At 48.8% G+C, this 26,743-nt stretch overlaps 1 protein-coding gene across 1 annotated transcript in view; it reads right to left on the bottom strand.

Annotated features, from left to right (window-relative positions):
• Positions 1-439: 439 nt before the first annotated feature.
• The window catches only part of LOC122394464, a 100,449-nt gene continuing 74,145 nt past the window's right edge, over positions 440-26,743 (bottom strand). Inside the window, exon 3 of the mRNA XM_043391352.1 lies at positions 440-877. Coding sequence (XP_043247287.1) covers positions 794-877 — 84 coding nt within the window. The 3' untranslated portion in view covers positions 440-793. The remainder of the gene's footprint in view (positions 878-26,743) is intronic.

Here is a 26,743-nt window from a genome sequence, read left to right on the forward strand (position 1 = left end):
GAAATTTTTTGGTCACAATGTGTAATAGCTACGATCCCGGGAGGGTACTGAAAGTTTGGTGGCAATCGGCGCAGCGGAATTCTGGAGATATATCGAAAAAACTAGGGGGGGACAAAAAATACCCCCCCCACCACCCAGAAGGTTAAAACGTTTGTCATTCACATATATACGCGAGTTATTGCATTAACAAGCCTCACGAAGTGTAGTCAACATACTGCCCGAGTAAACATCTTGCCCGTGAGAAGAAAGGTGGGTGGTATGCATACCTACTACCCGGGAGGTATGCATACTGCCCGGGCGGTATGCATACTGCCCAAGGGGTCGGGTAGTATGCATACTACCCGGGCGGTATGCATACTGCCCGGGCTGTTGGGTAGTATGCATACTGCCCGGGCAGTTTGCATACTGCCCAAGTTAGCATATGACCCGTAACACATACATACTTGGAATTAAGAGTCGTGCGGAATCGACATTTTAAAACGGAACAGCAATCGAATAGGATCCCAGATCAGGGTATTACGTGGTATTAAAACCCAGATGCATGTTCTCATGCTGGTGCACCTGTCTGGTCGGGACGGATGTTGCTGTTGGCCCATTGGGCGCCGCGCAGAGCCGTCCCGCCGCGCCGCCGCCGCCAGTGATCGCTACAGAACGAGCACACTGGGGCTGTCCGGCCGACCAGCCGCCCCGGCACACAGCACAGGGCGCAGGCACCAGCTCCGAGACAGCTCGCACGGCCGACCAGCCGGCGCCGGCGAAGACGACCACCAGCGGCGAGAGCTTCCACTGCAACTTAGCAGAGGGGCGTGCCAGCCAACATATTTTCGGCACATGTCTTCGGAAATTGTATACCGGTGAGCAGTGTGTCGGTCAAGCCCTGAAACAGGACAGGCTGCGCTGAGAATCGTATCAGGGCGGCTGGTCGGTTGTCGTCAGGAAACACGGCTCAGCGGTTTGGCCGGTCCCCTCTGAACCAGGCTCCGCCCACATAGCAAATAACGCATGGCTAATTATCTACACTCGGCTCAAGATGTTTGGCCCAAACAATTTCATCCAATTTCGCCGATTTGCCAAATCGCTGAAAGCTATCAGAAGCACCTTAAATGTTGTTCTTTGTTTGCATTAATCACCTTAACCCTCGCCCGTATTTATGCCAGCCGCTAACGTAAAAGGGGCCGGGAAGGGGGAGGTGGAGTCCGTTGAACCCCCTTGCCGTACCAGCCGCGAACGCCCCCCCCCCCCCTTGCCGTTTGGCCGCTGATCGAGCTAGAGCTTCGCGAAAATACGAGCGTGTTGCCTGTGACGAAAGGAAGCCGAGGACATCCAATTTTAAGTTCCTAGGTTATTGGTTGACCTTCCAGGTCAGGTCAATGACCCAAACGTCAGGAAAATCGGGACCTATTGGAACTTAGTTAAGTGAAGCTTTAATGGGGGTTTTCGGGGTGCTGACTGCTAATTACAAATTTCATATAAGTTTTGATCAGAGATAATGTTCTAATCCTCGCCGGAACAGGCGGGGTGCAGGATGCACCCCCTAAGGTTTTTCGCAAATAACTTGCGTAAAAAGCAACAGATCGCAACGAAACTCTCAGTACCCATGCGTTAATCCATTTTACACCTATCCTAAAAATTTCATGACCCTCAAATGACCTTTGACCTGTGACCTACTTTTCCAGACCATGTTTGGCCGGAATCGCGATTCGACGTGTGTCGGCTCGCATTAGCCGCGCGTTTGCAGTCATTTCGTGGTTTCAAGCGTTCAAACATGTGATTTGATGCTGCTCCCAGGCAATAGGGTGTATGTCAAGGTCACCAGAAGGTCAGGTCAGGTCAGGTCATTGACCTTTGATGACCTTGGTTCACTTTTTCGAGTTTTACATGTTTCTAGGCTAGTTTCTGGAGCTGAATTCGAATTTAGCAACCATTCAAACCTTTATGACGTATCCGAAGGTTGGGACTTTTCAATTAAGAACAATCACTATTCTTTAGAATTGTGATTTTCTATTGAAAATCCCAACCTGAGCTACCTCTCTAGGGGGGTGTTTAGCGTTTCTGCCGCGATTTGGGTCATTTTGATCGCCGCCGAAACGGCTCGGTAGATTTTCTTGCCATTTTCAGCGTTTGGTCCCGTGTGGGGGAGCTACCGGCTGGTACCGGTCGCTTGAAATATAATTAACCCGTTTTGGGGTAATCGGCACGTGCATTTTCCCATAGGGTTAACATGGGGAAAAATTAAAAATGCGATTTGCGCAAAATCTGTTCAGTAATATTTGTCCACTTTTTTAGGGTCAGTTCTTGGGCTGGCACCTCACCTTCTGGGGGTAATTATTTAAAAATCATAGGGTACAGTTTCGGGTAATCGTGACGGACAGTTACCCCATGTTGAGCCTATGGCGATTTCGAAAAATTATTTTCAAATCGATTTTGCAAAAAATTTCCACGTTAGATTTTGAAAATGTTCCAATATGTTGTGCCCCGGGGTGTCGGCTACCACATGGTATGGGTCAGATATGGGGCGATTGAAAAGCACGTGCCACGTGCAAACGTGTTTGATGGGGTAACCTCCGGGAAAATCCGACATTGTCCAACTGGGGGTCCTATGGCGCGGAAACGACTTCATCTAGCGACACCAAATCAATGCAGCCGGTGAGCAGATGAGTCCAGCTTGTCGCACCAGTGGTCACGTGGCGCACGTGCTATTGCACGTGCCGTGGCACGGGGTCAATTTTTGTTCTTAAATACACCAACATTGTGAAATGCAAGGAATGGGGGAAATAGCCGTCAGGCCGTCAGTTTTTATGATAGAGTCGATCTGAAAACGGGTGTAGACACAGAATGAACGGCGCTAAAAAACTGCTATCTCGGATTTTTTGTAAAACGAAAAATTTAAAATTCTAGGGAAATTATATATTAGAAAGGTGAAATTTCCCTAAATTTTCCCGTTTTTCAAGTTTAGCCGTCCACTGTTCAGTGACGATGACACCGGCCGGGGTCATCTTTTACATGCTAATGGCCACGTCGATGGGTCATCACGTGGCGTGAACGGTGAAGCTGTCAGAGGTCCGGCACGTGCCACGTGGCCACGTGTTTGAGTCACGTACCTCCCAGATTATCGTGTGTTTGCCGACTTGTGGCCTTATAGCACGAAAACAGCACCAGTCAGGAAGCCTGAAAGGGCACAATCGGTGAGGGGACAAGTCCTGCTTGTACCACCGGTGGTCACGTGGCACACGTGTTCAGCTGGGCTCCTCCTTTGCGGAGATATTTTATCGTGAAATATTCAAATGTCCATAACTTTCTCAAATATGGTCCGATTGGGTTCAAATTTGGTGGGTGGCTGCATTGTTAAGCGTCAATGACAACTGAGCCGCGTTTGATGCACCGCGCCACATTTGTCATTATGCGCCATAATCGCCCGAAATCGCAAAATGTTTGTAACTTTGTCAAACATGATCCGATTTGGATTCAATTTTGGGGACGGATGCACAACACATACAAAGGACTGCCCTTGCCGCAATGCGCCACAATTGTAACAGTGCGCCATTTATGCCGCAAAACGCACCAGTCCACAACTTTGCCAAATAGGGGCAACACTATTCGACCGCCACCCTTGCAGCATTCTATAACTCAGGAACCACTGGACCGATCGGGATGAACGAAACACCATTCGAATTAGGGGATACGATTTTGTCAGCCGTTTCGATGATGATGACCTCAAGTGACCTGCACCTGGGTAACCTCAAAAGGTCAACTTGGCATTAGCCGTTTTCACGACGGGCTATCCGGCGAGTGCACCTTATTTGACCAAATCTGCACGTAATCTCTGGTGCAGCAAATATCTTCATTTTATGAATTTATAATTTTAATCGATGATACTCTCTGATATGACAAAGCAGGCCTAGGTATAAGTAATTATTGCAACCCTAGCTGATAGCTACTAAGAGATACACTGAACCTAATTTGACCAAATCTGCACCTAATCTGCACCAAATGTGTATCAGATGGCCGTCGTGAAAACGGCTATTGACGCGCCTATTGCAGCCATTCTATAACTCAGGAACTACTGGGCCGATCGAGACGAAAACGCCACCAGTCGACTCAGCGTATGCGATTTCATCAGCCGTTTCGAAAATGGTGATCTCAGCCTCTCAGGTGACCTCGGTGACCTTGGGAGGTCACATGACCGTTGTCGCCTATGGCAGCCATTCTATAACTCAGGAACTACTGGGCCGATCGATGCTTGCATGATGCTGCGTGATGCTGCGTGATTGTCGTATCAAAGAGCCCTCAGCAGGCCGCAAAGGGCTCTCAACTGACGTCAAACGGCCCTACGAAGGCCTCAAAGGACTCTTAGTTGGTGTCAGAGGGCCCCCAGCAGGTGTCAGAGGACCCTCAGCTGACATCAAATGGCCCTCAGCTGGCGTCAAATGGCGGTCAGAAGGCCTTAAAGGTAGTGTGCCACCTTTGAAAGATTTCCCATTTTATTTTTCCTAGGATAAGAAGCTTCTGTTTTTACCTAATATCGTAAAAAAAATCAAAAATGGGCCTGGAATAGTGCCTTTTTCGCCTAAAAGTTTTTCGGTTTTTAGATATGTATAACAACTGTAGTGGGCTCACCTGCAAACAGGCGTCGGGCAACAATCGCGAATGCGGCGCACTTGTGACAATAAGCAAAGGTCATTATAGTGTTACGACCATACGACGTACGGGAATGAGTTATCAGCTGTCTAATCGTAGACAACACAATGTCGAGCCTTAAACTGTAAGCCCGTATTGGTATTGTTTCTTTTATTTGGCTGTCGAACATTATTTATGGTTTGAAATATGATTTTATGTAAAATAATTGATATGAAAAAGCCGTCTTATAAGTTATGACCCCATTTCACCACACGCAAGTGGCAGAAATGACAATGATCAGCTGACGCATTTTTCTTGGCCGAAGTCAGAGCGCGCGGCCCGACGCACCACGCGTATTTGGAAATTCCGACCTCGACGAGCATCAGAAGCCACCTAACAGGCTTGTTCGAAACCGCAGGAGATGATGATGAACGGGTTTATCGAAACTTGATTGGATGAGCATATCGGTAATAGCGATTTCAGTGTGTGCATTTATTGTTCATAGTGGTGTGAAATGTGGTTGGGGTACGACCGACAACCCGTCGGGGCGAATTTCGCACTGGGGTACTCAAAATTTGAAGAATTTAAGACGTTTCCATGAGTTTTGAAGGTATGGATAAGTTCTAAAAATCCGGTTCTCCTTATCTGGGCCATTAACTCCATACGGTCCAAGAAAGCTGGCACACTACCTTTAAAGGGCCATCAGCTAGGGCCAAAGCACCCTCAGCTGACGTCAAACGGCCCTACGAAGGCCTCAAAGGACTCTTAGTTGGTGTCAGAGGGCCCCCAGCAGGTGTCAGAGGACCCTCAGCGGACATCAAATGGCCCTCAGCTGGCGTCAAATGGCGGTCAGAAGGCTTAAAGGGCCATCAGCTAGGGCCAAAGCACCCTCAGCTGACGTCAAATGGCCCTCAGAGGACCTCAAAGGGCTCTCGCATCATTCGATGCGCCTTGACGAGCTAAGAACGATGGCGTTCGAATCGATCCTCTGTCTTGTGTGCAAGACAAGTTATTCAAGAAAAACTACCGCGAAATTCCTGTTGTGAAAATCGTAACATTTTGTCTTCGGTGACCTCTGGTGACCTCGTTTTTGACCTGACCCAAAAATGATCTTAGTATTTCTTGTAGATCTCATCTCAACCTATCCAACGCCGTTTACCGCTTGTCGCTACGTTGCGCCGTTTTTGAGATCTCAGGGGGGTTGTTTTAACCCCCCCCCCTGCAGTTCGTGTTCGGCTCAGACCCGCTGCAGTGCGCGTGTTAAGAGTGCTTTGGGAAGGTCTCATAGAGACCTTTCGAACGCCGCCTCGTGGGGCTCGATACAATATCACTCTAAAAAATGAAAGGGGGCCCAAACTTCCAGAGGGGCCCCTTGAGAAAACTTTGCCACCCGTCCAAAATTACCTTCCGCCGCCACTGCCCCCCCCCCCCTTGGCTACGTCCATGTCATCAATATGGGCGTCGTTTCGGAGCACGTGGCGTCGAATGGTGAAGGTGTCATTGACATCGGTTCAGTAGTTTCGGAGCATTGTCATGTTTGCTAATCTCGTCTGCTTTTTAAACACGCCCGGGGAGTGGCCCAGCAGAGAACTTGTTTGTCATTTTGTAGAGGGATTAAAAAAATATGCACCCGTCAAAATGTTTACAATGGGTCATTATTGTAACGTATGCGCCAGGTTGCAGCTCATGTAATTTCATCAAAGACTTAAATAATAACCTAATTTAAGGGGTTTGTATATTTTTTTTTTTAAATATGACAGATGTTTCATGCTTTTTTGCCTTGAATATTCAAAAAACGATAAATTCAAAGAATATGTACAAGTAAATAAGGCTCTGACGGTCTTTTTTTGCTACCAAAAATTTGAATATCCACTTCCCCGCCAATTCTAACGGCCAACGGCCTGCTTTGCTTGAGCTCGAAGGTAGGTGGTCGACGTTTTTTCCGGATAGTTATTTAAGTGGAAATTTGCTACTATGCAGTGTATCTTTACCGCCAGGATTTCTTGAATTGGTTGCGCATAACATGGATAATGTTGTTTCCCGCTTTTCTCCCAAAGTGAAGTTATTTCAGGCTAAAAGGTTATGATGCGGCAATTGCGACGCATATAACGCGTTTAAAATGGAAGCACTTATTTTTCCTGGTCTGTTGGACTAGGTACGTGCTGGATGTTGATGTAAAATGCTGAGATAAAGCATTTATGGAGTTCTTGTCACAGGTGTTGCTAGGTGTATTAAAACTGAAACATTTCCATTGGGCTTTGGTAATATATGGATTGCGTGAGCTGGCTAGCCAGCTGGCGACGTGCGATATAGCAAGGTATGATGGACATAAACATTAAAAATGGCTTAAAAACTGAAATTGTTGGGTGGATATTTATTCTTTTATATCTAGCATTGATATGCAACAAGTTCTGCTAGTGCCATTGTACGGCGCAAGCTGGCAAATAATCCAGTTAATACCACAACCCGATTTGTTGAACTATATGCTGGATGTTGCTGTAAAATGCTGAGATAAAGCATTTAAGGTAGATAGGTATTCCTAAAGCAGGTGTCTCAGGTGCTGCCATGTTTGTGAAAAATTGCTAGCCTCAGTAGTCAGTTTTTGTAAAGCATTTAGGGCAACTATTCTTATAGTAGGTGATGAAAGTGCTAGGCTCCAGTCTTTGGTAGGTAGCAGTAGGTAACTAACGCAGGCGGCACGGTTGTAGTAAAGTAGGCGTCACACTTGTTTCTGCAACCAAGGAGAGGCGCTGTAGGTTAGGTGATATTTTTTTAGTTTTAGGTGGTAGGTTTAGGCTGTAGGTTAGGTTAGGTTTGGTTTGTTTAGAAAGCACATCTGGGTAGCCTCACCTTGGTTGCAAAAAGAAGTGTGACGCCTGCTTTATGATTACTAATGGCACGAGCTGACATGAAACACCGTAGGTTGTAGGTTGGCAATTGGTAGAGCAGACGCCACGATGGGTTGCCACTCGAGTCACAGCTGAAAGTCTACATCTAGGTCTCTAGACTGAGACTTGGGGGTATCACTAGGTTAGACGTAGCACAAGCTGCCATATGTGCAGGAATGTCTTTCTAACCAAACCAAAACAAATTAACCGAACCTTACCTAAGCTGACCTACAACCTTCAACCTATGGTGTCGCCATAGATGAAGTATTCCTAATCCATGGTTTCGCATATGGCAGCTTGTGCTACGCCTGCCTGACTGACGACTGTTACAGACTTTGGTCTATATGCTGAAATTTGTTAAATAGCTTTTCATAGCCTTTTGTATGATGTCTGCTCTACTAATGCCATAGGTTTTAGGTTGTAGAAAGTAGGCTGTAGGTAAGTAGGCTCAAACAACTAATGGTAAATTTGCATTGTGTATACCTTATTTCTGCTGCTGCAAAAGTAACAAAGTTTTGAAGCAAAACACAAAAAGGTAGTGGTGAAACTGCACTTTTGCACCCTAGGCTCAAAATTAAGTAAAACCCATACCATATTGTAACAATGCATGATATTTCAACCCAGAAAACTTCATGCAGTTTTTATTGCTAACTATATCAGATACACTAGGTACATACAAGCAGAAAATACAAAATCTAATCTAACCTGACCCAACCTTACCTAACATAACATAACCTTACCTGACTTGATGTGTGGTTGGGTGAAGCTTATAAATGTTTTGTGAAAAGTATCACAAGTATTGATGTGTGCTCTCACTTTTCAAGCTTTAAAGAATGTGTTCTCTTATGTTCATGTTTTTGTTTCGTCAATTTCCTTCAGTTTTTTTTTGAAGGGTGCAGAGGTGGAAATCACCAAAAACTGTTGTCAGTTCGTGCAGACTTGAACTGTTCCCCTATTACCGTAAAATGGGGTGTTAAGGGACAGTTTTGAGGTGTTTTGTTATATAACTCCAGAAGGGTTGGGGATAGAAGCATCAACTTGTCAGCATTTTATGTGGAATTTGGTGCTTTACATGCCTGCTACATTAAAGTTTTAAAAATATATACATGCATATTATTTTTCTTATTTTTCATTACTGTCCCTTAGCACCCCAATGTGGGGTGTTAAGGATAAGGGACACCTATATTATTCCAAGAAATGGTCATCAAATTCCTACAGTTGGAGTGTGAATGGGCACACCATCTATTTATTGAAATGTTTTGCATGTGCTAATTATAAGGTAAACAAAACCAAAAAGTACCCTTCTGTCATCAACAAAAACCCATTTTGAAGCTAGTCACTTGTCATTATGTTGCCCTCTTTGTTTGGGCATTTTTATGATGACATCACATTTACCTACATCAGTCTTCATTGACCCATCATTGTAAAAGAGTGTTAAGGGAGTTTTGAGGTGTTTTGTTATACATATAACTTAAGATGTGTTAGAGATGAAAGCATGAACTTGCCAGCATTTTATGCGGAATTTGGTGTTTTCCATGCCTACTGAAAGAAAACTTTATGAAATTATATTTAGAATTTTTTTTTCTTCCCTGTCCCTTAGCACCCCACATCCACCTCAAAATATGCATGTGTCCGGAAAAGAGGAAGAGGATGATGAATGGGTGGATTTGTATAAGTTTTTCAGAAAACATGTGCATTACATGTGACAATACACCTATGCATTCATTTTACCTGTACACCTACTAGTTTATGTGGTACACACAGAGTTTTGGAGATGTCTCAATTTTTGAAAATGTAGCATTATTTTCATAACCATTTTTGAACCAAATCACTTGCATGAAAAACATTGCTGTTTTGTCCTATAGTCAAGAACAAAACAGTGTCAACTACCACACTCAAGTTTTTATTTAACCTTCTCAAATTAGGAACCTAACATGACTCAAAGTTTTTCCCACGCAACTGTTCCTTATCAGTTATCACCCCACTGTCCCTTAACACCCCATTTTACGGTATATGAGATTTTTCTGATACTGATAACTGATTTGTAATACTCGCTGAATTACTCGTTTTGTTAGCAAATGTTTGTCAGTCAGCATACTGATTCATACTAGCAGTTAGTTCTTGTCACCGTCCAAGGACACTGCAAATCATAACGCTGCTTGACAGAGGTCTATTCATGTGTATTGTGTATGCATTTTGTGCGCAACACGGTCACTTTTCGACTAATACTTCTTGCAGTTGTGTCTAAAACTCACGGCAAGTGCCCCACCTCTCCTTTCACGGATAGCACCCCACGAGGATGCATCTATCAGCGGTCCTAACACCTGATGGGATGTTTCCTTTTCCAGGCCTGTCCTGTCCTATCTGCCGAGCAGTGCTGAGAGGCTCACCACCAGACGCCACTCTGCAAACTTCCTCTTGTTGTTGCGCCTGTTGCGCCAGTTTCTAGTTCCTTTCTGCACGCACCTTGTTTTTTCCAAACCTTTTCTCGCTTGGATTTGCACTTGTTCGCAGATCAGTTAGCCAGTTGGCTTTTTGTTCTAGTTGTATTTCCATAAAAAGCAAAGAAAATGGCGCTCAACACCTATGCGGAGGTAGTCAAAACGGGAAGTGGTCCCCAGAACCTAAACATCATCAACATGCCCATGGATGGGGACTGTATGTTCCATGCTATCTCGCGCGGCGTCGGAGGTGGGGTCATCGACGCGGAGATGTTGCGTTTCATGGTGGTTACTTACATGTGGGCTAACCGCGCCGACTTTGAGGGCTTCATCGTGGGAGACTTTGGGGAGTACTTGAACAGGAGGGTGGTGCCTAGGGCAGAGTGGGGCGCCGAGCCAGAGCTGACCGCGGCGGCTGCAGTTGTGAGGCGCCGGATCGTTGTCTGGCGCAATGGGCAGGTTATGCAGCGCCATGGGAACCCGGACCACCCCGAAATTCACGTGCGGTACACGGGGGTAATCGACGGAGGTCACTATGACCTCTATGCTGTGCCGCCGAGGTCACCATCCCCTCAGCCATCTCAGGCGGCCCGCGAAGCGCAGGTCGAGAAACCCTCCACTGAAAGCGGCAAGATCCCTCCAGTGTCTACCTCGCGCCGTTCCAAACGCGCAAAGACAGTTAAAACGATGCGGGGTAGGGGGAAAAGGACGTTCGCCTCCCATAAGGAGGCGTTCGATCTCGTGATAGGTAGTGTAGGCATCAATCAGGCGGTCCCGGCTCCATCTGAGCCTGTCGTATCTTCCCCCGTAATGTCCACCACATATGTAGAGGTCCCCGAAAAAATTGACGTCCAAGTGTCGAGCTCAGTGCCGACACTGCCGTCTGCACATAGTGCACAGTCCCCCCTGGTTACAGCAAAAGAGCCAGAAGCTAGCACCGTTGTCGGCTCCGAGGCTCAGAAGCCGGCTGACGCGCCGTGGGTGGAGGTTGGTAGGGTTAAGCGTGGCCGTGGCAAGGGTGGGAGGGCTGAACAAAGCGGACTTTCTCCCAATCGTGCTGTAACTGTAGATATTCTTGAAGACGGCGCCGCGCAGATACAGTTCCCCCCGCGGGCAATAGTGGTTCAGCCAGAAGCAAGGGCTGTAGGTGGGCCTCCGGTTAGGGGAAGGGCCCGTGGAGTTTTCGGGGTTCGTGGCAGGGGAAAGAAAGGTAGGCAGCCGACAAAGCGGGCGCCGTCGCGTAGTGTGAGTCCCAATGATTTGAACGTTAGCCTTTCAACGATTCGCTCCCCGGCTTCTGAGCCATCGGCCTCATCTGACAGGGTTCGACGTGGGAGGGGTAAGGGAAGGAATCGTGGGTGGCGAACGGGGCGTCCCTCGACTGGCAGCGCTCCCAATGAAGAGATGACCGCTGCCAGTGATACACTCGCAGACACATTCGCGGAGGATGCGGGATTAGATACCAATGCATGTCAGACACCCCCTGAGATAGGGTCCGACAGGGAAAGTGCATCACCAGTGCACAGCGAACCAGATACAAATCGTCCTGTGTCATATAGGCTAACTAACCCCTCAGACTTGAACAGAGTTTCATTTTTGACGCGCGCCATGCTCGAAGAGCTGGAAGAGCGCAGCAATAGTGATATAGTTATAGAATCCGTTCAGACTGACCTTTTAGGCGCAACATCCGATCTTAACGGTCCCTGGGCGTACAGGGATAGTACGAAGGTGGTTATCACTTATCTAACCGGGGAGATAGGAGAGCGGCGCCGGACCATTTGGCGCAATCTTTGTAAGCGGGGCTTTTGTGATCCGTCTCGGGGAAGTCTTGTTAACTTTAGGTTTTATTCCTGGTTGAGGTTTAAAGATTTCGCAAAGAAGTCTGGCCACTCAGTGGCAGACGTCCTTGACAGTGAATATCTTTTCATGAAAATTCTTGGTGAAGTTAACCGTTACTATTCAGTACACGCTCGCTATGTAGAGCAGGAGGGTCTAGAACCGCACAGAGGGCCACAACGCTGGGAGGATGCGTACAACTTGCTTAAGCTTTATTATTACGGTAGGGGGTGGTATATGTATTATAGAAAGACTACACTCCAGGAAGAATTTTCTAATATGTACGGACGGGACGGATGGGAGCAATTTCAGGCCAATCCTCAGACGGACACAGTGTCCGAGCAACACTTTGAGCAGCTAATCAGGCAAGTTCATGAAAAAATTAGGAAAAATCATGCCCGTTATACACACCTCTTTGAAACTTTTGCGGGTCCCCAATGTCATGAAGATAGGGCCTACACAACTCGCATAGGTTATGACCTTAAATTTACTTCACATCAGGCTAGTGCGCCGGGCGGCGGTCGCAACCGTCCGCCGCTCGCCGGTTCGCAGCAGACCGCAGACGTCAGCAGCGACGATGTAGGCCGTGAATTCCCAACCTTTTTCATTCGTCGCTGCTGTGAATGTGATAAACTTCGCGTGATAGACGGCAGAGCTGCCGCCAAATATCCGTTAGGCTCTTACACCTACGCCGGTGGGAAACAAACCATAAAGTTCACTTGTGACCGTCTGGTAGGTACTACCTGCGGCACAGCCATAGACATTGCGCAGTGCAGCCGCCAAGAGAAACCCTCAACATGGGTAGCGTTAGCTGTCAGCGAGCTCGGTGACCATTTGCCGCCGGCCGTCATCCGGCTACAGACATTGCGGGTACTGGACTCTGGGGATTGTAAGGAGGAAAATCAAATTATGGGCTCCTACTGCCATCGCGGGGATTCGGGATCCGTCGTGTGGCGTGACCGCGGCTCGCTCGTGACGCGGACCTCACCGGTAGGTAAAGTAACTGTAGGTTTAATGTCGCGCCGTAAACGTTTTCAGGCAATGCGGAACTTACCTTTCACGGCCGCTCGCTTCACGGTGGCCACTCCGCGCGAGGCCAAGTGTTGTCAGGCTTGGCACGATCCTATTGGGGACGGCATTGACCACGAGGATCCGTCGGTAGAGTTAACCGTAGGCTCTTTGCAGGTGCTCAGAGACCTGCATGCCGTGTATGATTCGCTTCGTCAAGTTCGTTGTATCATTTGTAAAAAACAAACGCCAGGGCTGCCGCATCCGGGCTGGGTAGTTCGTGTCCCGGAACGCGGCAACATGGTCCAGCTCGTGCCGGGAGGTATCGTAGACGACGCGCTGTCAAATTCAGAAATTTTGCGTAGAGATAACAAGTGTACGGTTAGGTTAGATCCGGAATTCTTCGGTGCCAACGGCACCGTTTTAACCGACCGCGAAGCCTTAGGCGTCTGCGTAACGTGCTCCCCCTCATTCCAAATTGACCCTTTGAATAATATCGTGCCGCGACCACTTGTGTCCGACACGGACCAGTCGCTGCCGTCTTCACAGGCCGGTGCGTCTGCCGATATGGCAGACGTTGCCGGCGATAGTCAGGATTCTGAGGAGCTAAATGGTCCCCGTACTCACATTTGCCCCTATTCTGCACGAAATTTAATGTCTACTGACGTTTATGGTGATGATGAGTACCGTCTCTTTGTTAATTCGTGGACCCGTGCGGAAACCATGATTCTGCGCCCCGTTCATCTTACTGTTGCCGTGCTCAGATCCAGGGCGAATAACGTACCTTTCACAAAGCACGGATCAATTTGCTATCCCATGAAGCGTCCCGTCCAAGCCGCGCGTCTGCCTTGGTACGATTTTGCCCAGCTGCCGTTCATTGTCGTTCAACAAAACAGGCGTGACGGCACCCATTGCGAGGCTATGGTTAACATGGAGACAATTCTAAAAGCTAGGCACCTCATGGAAAGGCTAATGCCGTGCAAGTACAATCCGCGAAACACGCGGCCGTTCTATCGCTTCGTGGCCGAGCAGTGGGTGCCATTTTCCAATGAAAATTTGCGGGAGCTTCAGAGTCGCCTTCCCGAACGCAACCGTCCCTGCCAGCCACACGGTCTGCGCGTGCTTAACGTAGATGAGGTCCACGCGCGCGTCAATAAAGTTTTACATTTTAATCAGTTTGTTAACTGGCTAGAGTCGGGCTTTCCGATGGCGGACATACTCCGCACCAGCTACTCACTGGAGCACGGGGGTGAGGGCGCGGACACGAGCGAGACTTGCTTGAAAAATCTTTGGGATGAAATTCGCAATGCTGTCAGGGAGTCACGGGACGACGGGTCGGAAGACGATGACGATGTTAACGTAACGATACGACACGTAGTTCAGTGCGCGGTGGAGCGTCACTGGTTGTTAGCGCCGTCCGTCGAAGACGAGGCGGCAGGCACTGTTCCTCGCGGTTCTACGCTTCTGCTGATGTGCTGCGAGGAACTCGAAATTCTAAGCCGTGAATTTGGTAATGACGAGGGCGGAGCCAGCGGCGTGGCGGTAGGCGGCGTTGCCGCACCCGAAAGTGAACGGCCGGAGGACATTCGTCAGCGAGGACTGGCACAGACAGCCTTGCACCGTATTAGCATGCCTCCGGCCGACCGCGAGCATCCATTGCCGGAGTGGACGCCCGGCTATTTTCAGCTCTGTTTTCCAGACGTCTTTTTAACTGGTGATGCCGACCCGTTTCAGGAGCGGCCTGTTCTTATTCGCCAACCGATAACGACTTGGCGTCAGACGTATTTGCACTGGCTAGCCCAGCAGCCAGAATCCGAGGGTAATATTGAGCTACAATTTGTAATAAGCAACCAAAAGAGTAGGGACTCTTCAAATCGCGATGCCACCGTCGCTCTAAATCTGACCGATTTTCCAGATGGTCTCCCCACAAAACAGCAGCTAGTAGACGATCCCCAATTGTGCCGCACGCTGGCTCGCTCTCTGCTCTGTTTTCAAACAAAATTGGATGATTCGGATGCATTTTGGCGTGCACACAAGCACGAAATGATAGGCGCTATTCGTGATCTAGAAGACCCGCCGTCATGGCGGGTTGGTGACATTCCGCTCGTAGTTCATCTTTGGCAAACTAGGGCCGTCCCGTATAACCACCATCCCGCTATTCATCGTCTGTCTGACGGCGCAGCCGCCAGCGAAACACTTAGTGACGAGCAGTATTTACACGCTCGATTTGCCAACACCCTTAAGCATCCGGGCATCGTTTCGTGGGTCACAGCGTTCATTGGGGAAATGGACACCCTTGCGTTGGCGCGCGTGCGTTACTCCGCCACGTACCATATTGTGCGTGCGGAGTGGGGCGCGAACGCCAATCCTCACATTCACCGTAATATAATTAGTGAATCGTTTTCTACTTTCTTGCATCGTCTTCAGGTTCAGCTTCGCATTGAGGCTGAAAGGATTGACCGCGCGGCGCGCAACGAGGACCCAACGCTGGCACGGGACACGTCCCGCAGCGCGGTCGAGACACAGGTGCGCGCGGCGTGGCAGTCTTGTCAGCAGTCCTACATTAGGCGCATTGAGAACATGTACACAAATTGGAACGCGGGCTTTACTAAGGGTGGTCGGCGCACATTTGAATTTGCCTACGATAGGAAAACAACCGTTTGTCGCGCGCGAATGGCCGCCGAGCTCGATAGGGCCATGTCCTCCGGTGACTTTGCTTATATTGACCAGCTGTATGTGAGCGTAATTAACGGTACACTTCGCCACACGGGTCACAGCGGTAGGGGTACAGCACCGTCGCTGAAAGACGGATGTGCAGTTAAACGTCTGAAAGTCGACAAGGCAGCCACCGCGGAAGCACGTAGAGTAAATCCTAACGCGGCACCAGTGAAGAAAGAGGTTGTTCGGTGCAAAAGGCGGATGCCTCGTCGTCTTCGGACTGAATCGGTCGTTGCGTCAGACTCTCACGATAGGCGTATAAAACAGTGTGAAACGGCGTGCAATGACGTGTGGATGGGAGGGCATGATCCATTCGCCGTCTTGCACATTTTGAATAACGTAGACGATAAAGCGGTCGTGCCGGCGTGGCTGGCGCGGCCGCCGTCTGTCGTTTGGGAAAGCGTAACTACAGACGATGGTGTAGCCTTTTCTTTCACAATGCAGTTGGCAATTGGGTCAGGTGATGCTAACGTAGAATACGCGCTAAAGTACGGCTTTAAGCCAGTTGCTCCCGTGCGAACTCCGGCCGATGTTCTTCTTACGGCTCTGGAGACGCGCGGCGCCACCGCAAATATAGACGCTGGCGTAGTTATGAGAATGTATAATGCAGTTTCGTCGGCTAGGTGTCAATCAATCTTTCAGGCAATGCACAAAAATTGGCAGCTGCCTCTGCTGTATAGGAATATTCGCGCGCGCGGTTTCGGCTTTAGTGGTACTCGCCTTCTGCGGCCAATTTCTGCGGAAGATGCCGGAGAGTATGTGTTTGCTAGCCGTCTGGAGCATTTCAACGCGCGTCTAAATGATAATGTGCATCATGGCGGCATAGCTGCCGACGAGTTTCAGCGCGTTATGTCGGTGCGTCAATTTTTTGATACTTTTGTAGTCTCTGAGAAAAAGATAGGTGATCAAAAGGTAATGACAATTGGCCGTCGGCGTCACCAGGTTTGCGGGTCACGTGTGTGCGTCCGTCTGACGCCACACTACGGTAAAAGTAGCGCCAATCCGTCCAGGCAGGGCTTCTGGAAATACGCCCGCGATATTGTTCTTTGGTGTGAACCCTGCTTGCTCGCAGAGGACCTGATGCCGTCTCAGCAGGCTTCACCGGCTGAGGTGTGCATCCATTGGATCTGTAGGTACCATCGTCTGCTGTCAACAGGCTTAGACGTTCCGGCTTTTGTGCGGCGGTATTATAATCACTTTCACCCGTCTGACGCCAACGACGATTCGAGTGCGTCCGAGTCGTCGGATAGCGACGACCCGGATCCCGAAGATGAAGTTGTTTTAGAACAAAATGAACCAGTGGAGCCGGAGGCGAATGCGACGCGTTTGCCCGATCGTTTTTATCAGACGGCTCTAGACGCCATGCTAGGTAATCGGGGGGATGATAGGTCGGCGGATGATGGGGAAGCAAATTGCGTACCAGGGGTGGCCGCGGCCGGCATTGCCAATCCGGCTGGTTTTGATTTTCAGGCAGACTGGCTAGGAGACAGGCCAGTTAATCCCGACCTAGTGCGTCGCAATTATCGTAGGCTAGTCGCTAGCGGTACAGGAGACGTCGCACACGCACCGCTGGCTGCCCTCTCAGGGCGTCAGCGCGTGCTGTCGGCGGTTTTAAAGCGCTATTTAACGCAACAGAGGGAATTTGCTTGCTCGCGTCGCCAGTGGGATACATACGATAGGCAGGTTAAGCAGTGGCGTCTGGCGGGCTCATCGCGTCAGGTCCCACCCGTCAGACCGGATATTGTAGACTTGCGGCAAACGCCGCCGAAGGCACTGCGCGCGTTCTTGCTAGGAGATCCCGGTGCCGGCAAATCTTTTACTTTGCGTTCGGCCGTGCATCAGCTCAGTGAAATGTTAGGTGATGATTTTGCCAAGTGGACGGATGTAGTTAAATTGTCGGCGCCGACAGGATGTGCGTCTTTTCACATGGCGCATGGCGCCACTACCATTCACCGCTTATACGCCATCAGCGTGGGCCAAACAGGGGACGAGCCGCTGGCCGAGGATAGCCGTCGCTTTTTGCAGCTTTGTGATAGCCTTAGTACTGAGCTAGGTTTGATAATTTTTGACGAATTTTCAATGATTCAGCGTCGCATGATACGTTGGGTAATGCAGCGTCTCGGTCAGGCAGGTGTTAACATGGATCACATAGGTGTCCTGTTTGTCGGTGATCCAGCGCAAATTTTTCCAATCGGGGATGTTCCTATTTGGAGCTTGCGTCAGCGCTCGGACGACGGTAATGCATGCTGTGAGGCCTCTATTTTGGGTATGGCATCTTTCCGTGAACTTTTCAGAATGCCGGCGCTTGACACTTTGCCAGGGTATGAAACGTGGAGAAAAACGCTAGGTGTAAACCGCGCTGATCTTAGTGACCGCGTACGTGCGGAAGTAGCTCGTTTTCGCGCCGCCGCGTACGACGGCGACTATGAAACTGTTTATTTAAATGAGGTGCGTCGTACTGTTGAAAATGACGAGGTAGCCGCAAAATTTACTAAGGAGATTCTTCCGTCCATGAGATACGGTAAGGCCACCCCGGAGAAAATTCAGTGGCTCAAGGAAAACTGTGCCACAACTGAGGATTTGTCTGCCGATCCTGCGTGGAAATGTGCTATAACGTTACATGGGTATCACTGGTTTAGTGAGTGGGCTGCAAACCGTTCAACAGTAGAATCTGATAATGCTCGTGCTCTGGTTAATTTTGCTGCAGATAGGAGCGCTCACGTCATGGCCGTAAATTCACAGCACATGCCAGCCAGGAAGGCTCAGAAATTACAAAAATTATCGGCAAAAGAGTTTCGCGCGGTGCCTTCGGTTCTCTTTGCGTGTAGGGGTCTGCCGCTGATGCTGCTAGAAAATGTAGCACCCAGCTTCGGGCTATTTAACGGGTCTCAGGTAGAGTTTGTGGGTCCCCTATATCTAGAAGATGATTTGCTCGTGACTATTAGCCGTCGCGACTTTGCGGAAAAAGTACGTGTTGAAGGTGTGACACTTGTGGAGCCTATCGACACGCCCCATTCAGATAGGGAAAACGTTTATCAGGTGCCGGTGGGAAGCGTCATCGTTAAAGTAAATGGCAATGATTTAGAGGGTAACTGTCTGGATGAACTAGTGGCCACCGCGGACCCTGTTAAGCTAGTTTTGCGCACACCAAAGTGTGCGCCTCATTTGCCCGAGTTTATTGTCGTTCGTGTTCCTGGCTATACCGCCAACGGTGGTCAAAACGTTCTAGGCATAAAAGACGCAGATGATCTTGTTCCCATCCGTGCAGTGAAACGCGGCCGTGCATCTCGCAAAAAGGGCAGCGCTGTTTCTGAAGATAACTGTTCTGAATTTCGCGTAGGTTTTCCGCTCGAGGGGGGCAGCGCGTTTACCGGCTTTAAAGGCCAGGGTGCCACTTTGTCTCGGGTAGAAGTTAAAGTAAAGGAATGGGTGGGCAATCCGGGCTTTTGGACTGTCGTAGTTTCGCGCGTTAAACATCCAAAGCACATGTACATTCCTGAGACAGAATGGCCTACCGCGCAGGAAATAAATGTTCAGCGCCTTAATGATGACGTCATTGAAGCAGAAATTTTTGAGCGCCAAATGCGCATTAATGCCGCCAAAACGTGGCGTCTTTACGTAGAGATAGAGGGCGGAGCTGAATGGTCACGGGAGCAAAATTTGATTGCAGATTACGTACACAGGGCGTGGAGACAGCATCATGTTCAGGACGTAGGTGAAATTGTTTTGCAATGTCTCGCTGCTTCCGGCAGACATGTACAAATGGTGGAAGTCGTAGCGGTTATAAACAAAATGTTAGCTACAGAAGAAAGCCTGATACTCGCCAGGCCCATCTATTTGACTCAGTCCAAACACAGACAGCTAGAGATGAGTGTTCCCAAGCGTAAGCGGTCTTCAACCGGGGCTAAAAGGCCAGCGTCCACTTCAGTTAGTCGCGGACGACCCGCCAAGCGGGGTCGCAAAACTGGTAGGCCTGCACAGTAATGCTATCTTTTCATCGGATAGAATACGACCGACACTATGTCACGCGCGTGTCAATGGGCTCCACAAGGTGGTTACGTTACGTGTTTGGAAGCAGAATATCACACAGGTCGGTGTTGAATTCGGGGTCTGGGAGGCCTAGGCCAACCGGTATTTCTTTCTTTCTGCCCTTAGCCCTTTCTACCGTAGGAGCTTCCGGAGTTTCTTTCCTTAACACACCCATCAGCAGTGCACAACTGCACATTTTTACGCTGGTCCGGTGCCATTAATAACGCTCATGGTGTATGCACCAGCTGGTCAATACGCGTCACTGGTAGGAAGCTGTCAAAAAAGTGGTACTAGGTCGCTAGGCGTTCATTCTATTATACCTAGGTAGGAGGATGTAAAGAGCCTGAAAATAAGTACATAGGTGAAAAATCTCGAGGCTGCACTGTCCCCGCTCATTGTTCTTCTCCCATAGCAGTCTCCAAGGTATGAACTTACGGAACCTTGCCCAGGCGTGGGATGAATATTAGATCTTTGAATCGTCACGGCTAGTCACAGCTCTCCGGTTCGCCGGAGATTGCAGGCGAGGCCCTTAGGTAAATTAGGTTAGATCGAATGAAGTAGGTATACGGATAGTGGGAAGGTGACGTAAGTTCTGCCTAGAGACTGCTATCCCTCACCCCGTCGCCGTAATTAAATGAGGGGTTTACTGAACCTTAGGTAGGCTAAAAACGAAACGACATTAAGCAATCTATTCCAATTCCAACACTCAGAGACTGCATTTGTGCTTGCATGTCATTTTCCATTAAAAAAAAAAACAAAAAAAAGAACTTTCCGTGCTTGCGTGTCTTGCATGTGTGCTTGCATGCCACCTTAAATTCATTTTTTAAAAATGTATATGTGCTTGCGTGTACGATTGCATGTGTGCTTCGCAGGGCTGCGGAGTCGGAGTCGGAGTCGATTTTGGAAACCGGATCTGGAGTCGGAGTTTGAGTCACCGAAAATCAATCGACTCCGCTGTCCTGGCAGTGCTGCGGCGTCGGAGTCGGGAGTTGGAGTCGGTCGGAGTTGACACTTCTGCGCGGAGTCGGAGTCGGGGTCGGAGTTGTTTTTGAAAGTCGGAGTCGGAGTGAGAGTCGCCGAAAATCCATCGACTCCGCAGCCCTGAGTCACAATTCAGGGCTGCGGAGTCGGAGTCGGTCGGAGTCGACAGATCTGCCCGGAGTCGAGTCGGAGTCGATTTTGGAAACCGGATCAGGAGTCGGAGTTGGAGTCACCGAAAATCAATCGACTCCGCAGTCCTGGCAGCGCTGCGGAGTCGGAGTCGGGAGCTGGAGTTGGTCGGAGTCGACAGTTCTGCGCGGAGTCGGAGTCGGGGTCGGAGTTGTTTTTGAAAGTCGGAGTCAGAGTCGCCGAAAATCCATCGACTCCGCAGCCCTGAGTCACATCAGGGCTGCGGAGTCGGAGTCGGTCGGAGTCGACAGATCTGCCTGGAGTCGAGTCGGAGTCGGAGTCGATTTTGGAAACCGGATCTGGAGTCGGAGTTGGAGTCACCGAAAATCAATCGACTCCGCAGTCCTGGCAGTGCTGCGGAGTCGGAGTCGGGAGTTGGAGTCGGTCGGAGTCGACAGTTCTGCGCGGAGTCGGAGTCGGGGTCGGAGTTGGTTTTTGAAAGTCGGAGTCGGAGTCAGAGTCGCCGAAAATCCATCGACTCCGCAGCCCTGAGTCACATGCCATTTTCCACAAACAAAACTTTCCGTGCTTGCATGCCACCCTCAAAAAAAAAAACTTACGTGCTTCCATGTCTTGCATGTGTGCTTGCATGCCACCTTAAAGGGACTATCTCACATTTACATTAGGTTTGAGTTGAGATAGCCAAGTTTGCGGCGAGGCCCAGAAACCACTATCTATCTTGGTTGCAACCGCCGCGGCCTCGTGGTGTTGAAGAAATTCGTTCCCTTCATTTGAAAATGAGCCCTGCGCAAGGCCCAGTCTCTTAACCATTAACGGTAATCTGATGACGCCATTTGCCTTTTGAACGCCTGGTCAAGTGAAGTATCACTTGATTTACGAATAAGCCAATCAGAGACACTTTTGATATTGTATGAGCCGAGTCATATTTGAGAGCAAATACCTATATTTGCTGCCAAATTTCCCCCACACTGACATGAAGTAAATCCTTCATTACGTCACAGATCCGATCTAAATGACGTCACGATGAAATATAAAAGTCGCAATATCTCAAAAAGTATACGATGAAAACGCGTAAAAACTTGCAGAATTCGTCACAATATCATGAGTAACATTTCCGAATCCTAAACGGGACTTTTTTGAAGGTGGGATAGTCCCTTTAAATTCATTTTTTTTTTTAATGCATTCGTGTTTCCATGTACTGCATGTGTGCTCGCATGGTCTTTTTGAGAATGCATGTACCTCATTTCTTCTTTAGTTAAATTTGTTGGTTATGGCAGGTTTTGGGACGTCAATATCTTGTACTTTGGGCAAAAATGTACACTTGAACCAGTTCCATTTCTTTTGAAAGCTAATCCTAATTGCGTCAAGACACGTACAATGACCAGCTGCATCAGGCTGTTATCTACGTTCGGCTTTTGATCCCCCGATATAAACGTGTCAGTAATATAATAAGTCTATCTTAACCAGTTCCACGAACGTATTGTGCAAACTAAGTGTAATTACGTCAAGAAAGGTACAAAAGCGAGTTGCATCAGATTCCTAGCTCCGTTTGGGTTCTGATCCCCGATATAACCGTTTTTAGTGGCTGCAACGTCTAAATCTGAAACTTCAAAGAAGCGTTCTAATGACCTATCTCATTGATATCCATTCAGCAAACTTTTCGCCAAATTTGAAGTAGTCACTATCTAATTGAGTAATATTCTTTTAAAAGTTTTTCTTGAGGTAAATGACGTCCGATTTTAAATTGAAGCTATAGACGCATTCATCAACTATTCGCAAAAAAGCAATGTATGTTACGTAAGGCTAGGTGGTGCTGACTCGTCCTGAGTAGCTGACCCATTATCAGTTTTGATGTTGAACAATAAGGTAAACCATTCATAATGAATGGAGTGGCTTGCATTGCCACAGGCAAAATTTATGGGGGCGGACAGTGGGAATATCGGCTATTGCTGCCAATGCCATTGGCAGGGTAAATAATATTCACCTGCTACAGCAGATCTGTGTTTGCCGATATGCCACACTGTGGGATGCCTCCTCGTGGCGCCCCCGGAGAGATGGTTGCCTGACTTCGAATGAAGTTCACATAGCAGTTCGCTGCATAATTATTTTTTTAGTTTCTATTTTGTCTGTTTGAAAAGTGGTTATAAGATCAATGCAGAACGTCTCATACGATCATAAATGTACGACTTGTATTGCGCTTTATAATGAGACTTCTTGACGCTTGATAATTGTTGATACCCAGCACGTTTCTAGCAGCTAACTGTTGTTAAAAATAACTTTCGCACGCAACCATCTCACTAAACGTATCCCGCTATCTCAAGCTATTCTTAGTGTTTGTTGTATTCATTACTACACGCAAATAGCATACAGGATATACCTATCTCCAAAATTATGCCACGTGCCAGGACAGACGGGACAGACCGTTGCCGGGCAATACAATAAGACATTTTTATACGGCTACCACATGGTATGGGTCAGATATGGGGCGATTGAAAAGCACGTGCCACGTGGAAACGTGTTTGATGAGGAACTTCGTGGAAAATCCGAGGATGCGCTTTGATTGAGGGTGGCTGCTTAAACGGCAGAAATAAATGCACCACACTTGCCGCACGGCGCCATATTTGTCTTAATAGGTCAGTGTTTGCGTTTTGCGGACGGCGTGTGTTTTTTGCGGCGGGGTTTGCGTTTGGTGGCGGGCGGGACTTTTCCGTTTTTTTGTGGTGTTTGCGTTTCGCGGCGGGCGGCCGTTTTTGCGGCGTTTTGCGGTTGGCGGCGGGCGGGCGTTTTTGCGACGGTATTTGCGTTTTTTGCGTTGTTTGTGTTTGGCGGCGGGCGGCAGTTTGAGGCGGGCGGCGTTTTGCGGTTTGCGGTTGCCGGCGGGCGGCCGTTTTTTGCGGTGTTTTGCGGTTTGCGGCGGGCGGCCGTTTTTTGCAGCGTTTTGCGGTTGCCGGTGGGCGGGCGTTTTTGCGACGGTATTTGCGTTTTTTGCGTTGTTTGTGTTTGGCGGCGGGCGGCGGTTCGCGGCGGGCGGCCGTTTTTTTGCGGCAGTTTGAGGCGGGCGGCGTTTTGCGGTATGCGGTTGCCGGCGGGCGGCCGTTTTTTTTGCAGCGTTTTGCGGTTGCCGGTGGGCGGCCGTTTTTTTCGGCGTTTTGCGGTTAGCGGCGGACGGCCGTTTTTTGCGGCGTTTTGCGGTTAGCGGCGGGCGGCCGTTTTTTTGCGGCGTTTTGCGGTTGGCAGCGGGCGTTTTTTTGCGGCGGCGGTGTTTGCGTTTTTTTGCGGTGTTTGTGTTTTGCGGCGGACGGGCGTTTTTTGGCGTGCGTGTTTGGCGTGGCGTGTTTTTTTTGCGGCATTTGCGTTGGCGTTTTGGGCGTGCGTTTTGCGCGTTTTGCGGTGTTTGCGTTTTGCGGCGGGCGGCCGGTTTTTCACAATTAAAGTCCCAACCTTCGGATCCGCAGAGCTGTTCGACAAGCGCTGCCCGGGCCTATCCGAAGGTTGGGACTTTTCAATTAAGAACAATCACTATTCTTTAGAATTGTGATTTTCTATTGAAAATCCCAACCTGAGCTACCTCTCTAGGGGGGTGTTTAGCGTTTCGGCCGCGATTTGGGTCATTTTGACTCCCGCAAAAACGGATAGTTAGATTTTCTTGCCATTTTCACCGTTTGGTCCCGTGTGGGGGAGCTACCTGCTGGCAAAGTTACAAAAAATATAATTGACACGTTTTGGGGTAATCGGCACGTGCATTTTCCCATAGGGTTAACATGGGGAAAAATTAAAAATGCGATTTGCGCAAAATCTGTTCAGTAATATTTGCCCACTTTTTTAGGGTCAGTTCTTGAGCTGGCACCTCACCTTCTGGGGGTAATTATTTAAAAATCATAGGGTACAGTTTCGGGTAATCGTGACGGACAGTTACCCCATGCTGAGCCTATGGCGATTTCGAAAAATTATTTTCAAATCGATTTTGCAAAAAATTTCCACGTTAGATTTTGAAAAAGTTCCAATATGTTGTGCACCAGGGTGTCGGCTACCAAGTGGTATGGGTCAGATATGGGCGATTGAAAAGCACGTGCCACGTGCAAACGTGTTTGATGGGGTAACCTCCGGGAAAATCCGACATTGGCCAACTGGGGGTCCTATGGCGTGGAAACCACTCCACCTAGCGACACCAAATCAACGCAGCCGGTGAGCAGATGAGTCCAGCTTGTCGCACTAGTGGTCACGTGGCGCACGTGCTATTGCACGTGCCGTGGCACGAGGTCAATTTTTGTGCTTAAATACACCAACAATGTGAAATGCAAGGAATGGGGGAAATGGCCGTCAGGCCGTCAGATTTTATGATAGGGTCGATCTGAAAACGGGTGTAGGCAAAGAATGAAGGGGGCTAAAAAACTGCTATCTCGGATTTTTTGTAAAATGAAAAATTCAAAATTCTGGGGAAATTATATATTCGAAAGGTGAAATTTCCCTAAATTTTCCCGTTTTTCGAGTTTAGCCGTCCACTGTTCAGGGACGGTGACACCGGCCGGGGTCATCTTTTATATGCTGATGGCCACGTCGATGGGTCATCACGTGGCGTGAACGGTGAAGCTATCAAAGGTCCGGCACGTGCCACGTGGCCACGTGTTTGAGTCGCGTACCTCCCAGATTATCGTGTGTTTGCCGATTTGTGGCCTTATCAGGCGCGGATACAAGGGGGGGGCCATGGGGGCCATGGCCCCCCCCTTGGCCGATTTTTTTTTTCAAAAATAAAATAAAAAGTTAAAAAGCTGAAAAGGGGGCCTCCTGAAAATAAAGTGGCCGAAATCCGATGAGTTTTTTTTAACCTACCCACTTAGTTATTTCTTAGAAGACTAGCTGAGAAGACTTCTTTGTTAGAAGATTGGTAAAGCTTTTCATAACTTGGAGGTCTCGTTAGGCGGCACGGGCGGACATCGATAGCAGCGCCTCTATCGGTCACTAGGGAAAGCTGGGCTGTAGGCGACGAAATACCGGCTGAGTTGTCACACGTTGAGTAGGTTTATAGCCATCAGTCTTGTGAAAAGGTTGAACTTTTGCCTTAAATATTTCTACAGGCAATTTCAGAAGTGTCCTCACATGGATTACAAAACCGTTTAGATTATTGTATTCACTTCAAGCCTTCCCTATTGTTCTTGATGATGCGGGAACTATTTCTAATTAGTGTTTCTAGCTTAGTAAAAGAACATACTGTGCAAACGATGAAAAAAGCATGAATTGCAATTTTCTCTAACAATTAATGGTAAATTCTCTACATATCAAGGAACAGGTGCATGCTAAATGATAATTTAAAGTTCTTGGGGCCAGTTGTTTTCTTCTTTTCTTACGTCGCCCCAATGGCCGCGAATACACTTGTGATAACGCCTATCGTCTTATACTCACAGAGATGACCACTTTTACAGGGCCTCCTAACCTGCACAGAGGGCCTCCAAGCCTGCACAGATGTCCTAACAAACACAAAATCTCTTAGCCTACACAGAGGCCTCCACTCGCATCCGAACAAAGGGCCTCCTAGCCAACACAGAGGGCCTCCTAACTCACACAGAAGGTCTCCTATCCTGCACAGAGGGACTCCAAGCCTGCACAGATATCCTCTTCGCCAACACAGGACCTCTTAATCTCCACAGAGGGCCTCCACTCGCATCCACACAAAGGGTCTCCAAGTCTGTACTGAGGGCCTGCGCTCGCATCTGCACAGAGGGCCTCCTAGCTATCACAGAGGGCTTCCTAGTTCACATACAAGGCCTCCTAGCAGGGGCGGATCCAGGGGGGCGATAGGGACTATAGCGCCCCCCCCCCCGGGCGACTTTCTCATTTTCTTTTTTTTTGCAAAAAAAGCATGATAGGGGGCCCCCAAAAATAAAGTGGACGAAATCCAGGCTTAAACTTTTGGGGGTAGGTAGGGCCCCCATCGATGGGGGGCCCCCGATTCGGAATAGCCCCTCCCTTGGCAAAATGCTGGATCCGCCCCTGGGCCTTATAGCACCAAAACAGCACAAGCCAGGAACACTGAAATGGTGCAATCAGTGAGGGGACAAGTCCTGCTTGCACCACCGG

This window comes from Amphibalanus amphitrite, unplaced genomic scaffold (genome assembly GCF_019059575.1).
Source record: "Amphibalanus amphitrite isolate SeventyFive unplaced genomic scaffold, NRLGWU_Aamphi_draft 000593F_arrow, whole genome shotgun sequence".
Classification (NCBI taxonomy): Eukaryota; Metazoa; Arthropoda; class Thecostraca; order Balanomorpha; family Balanidae; genus Amphibalanus; species Amphibalanus amphitrite.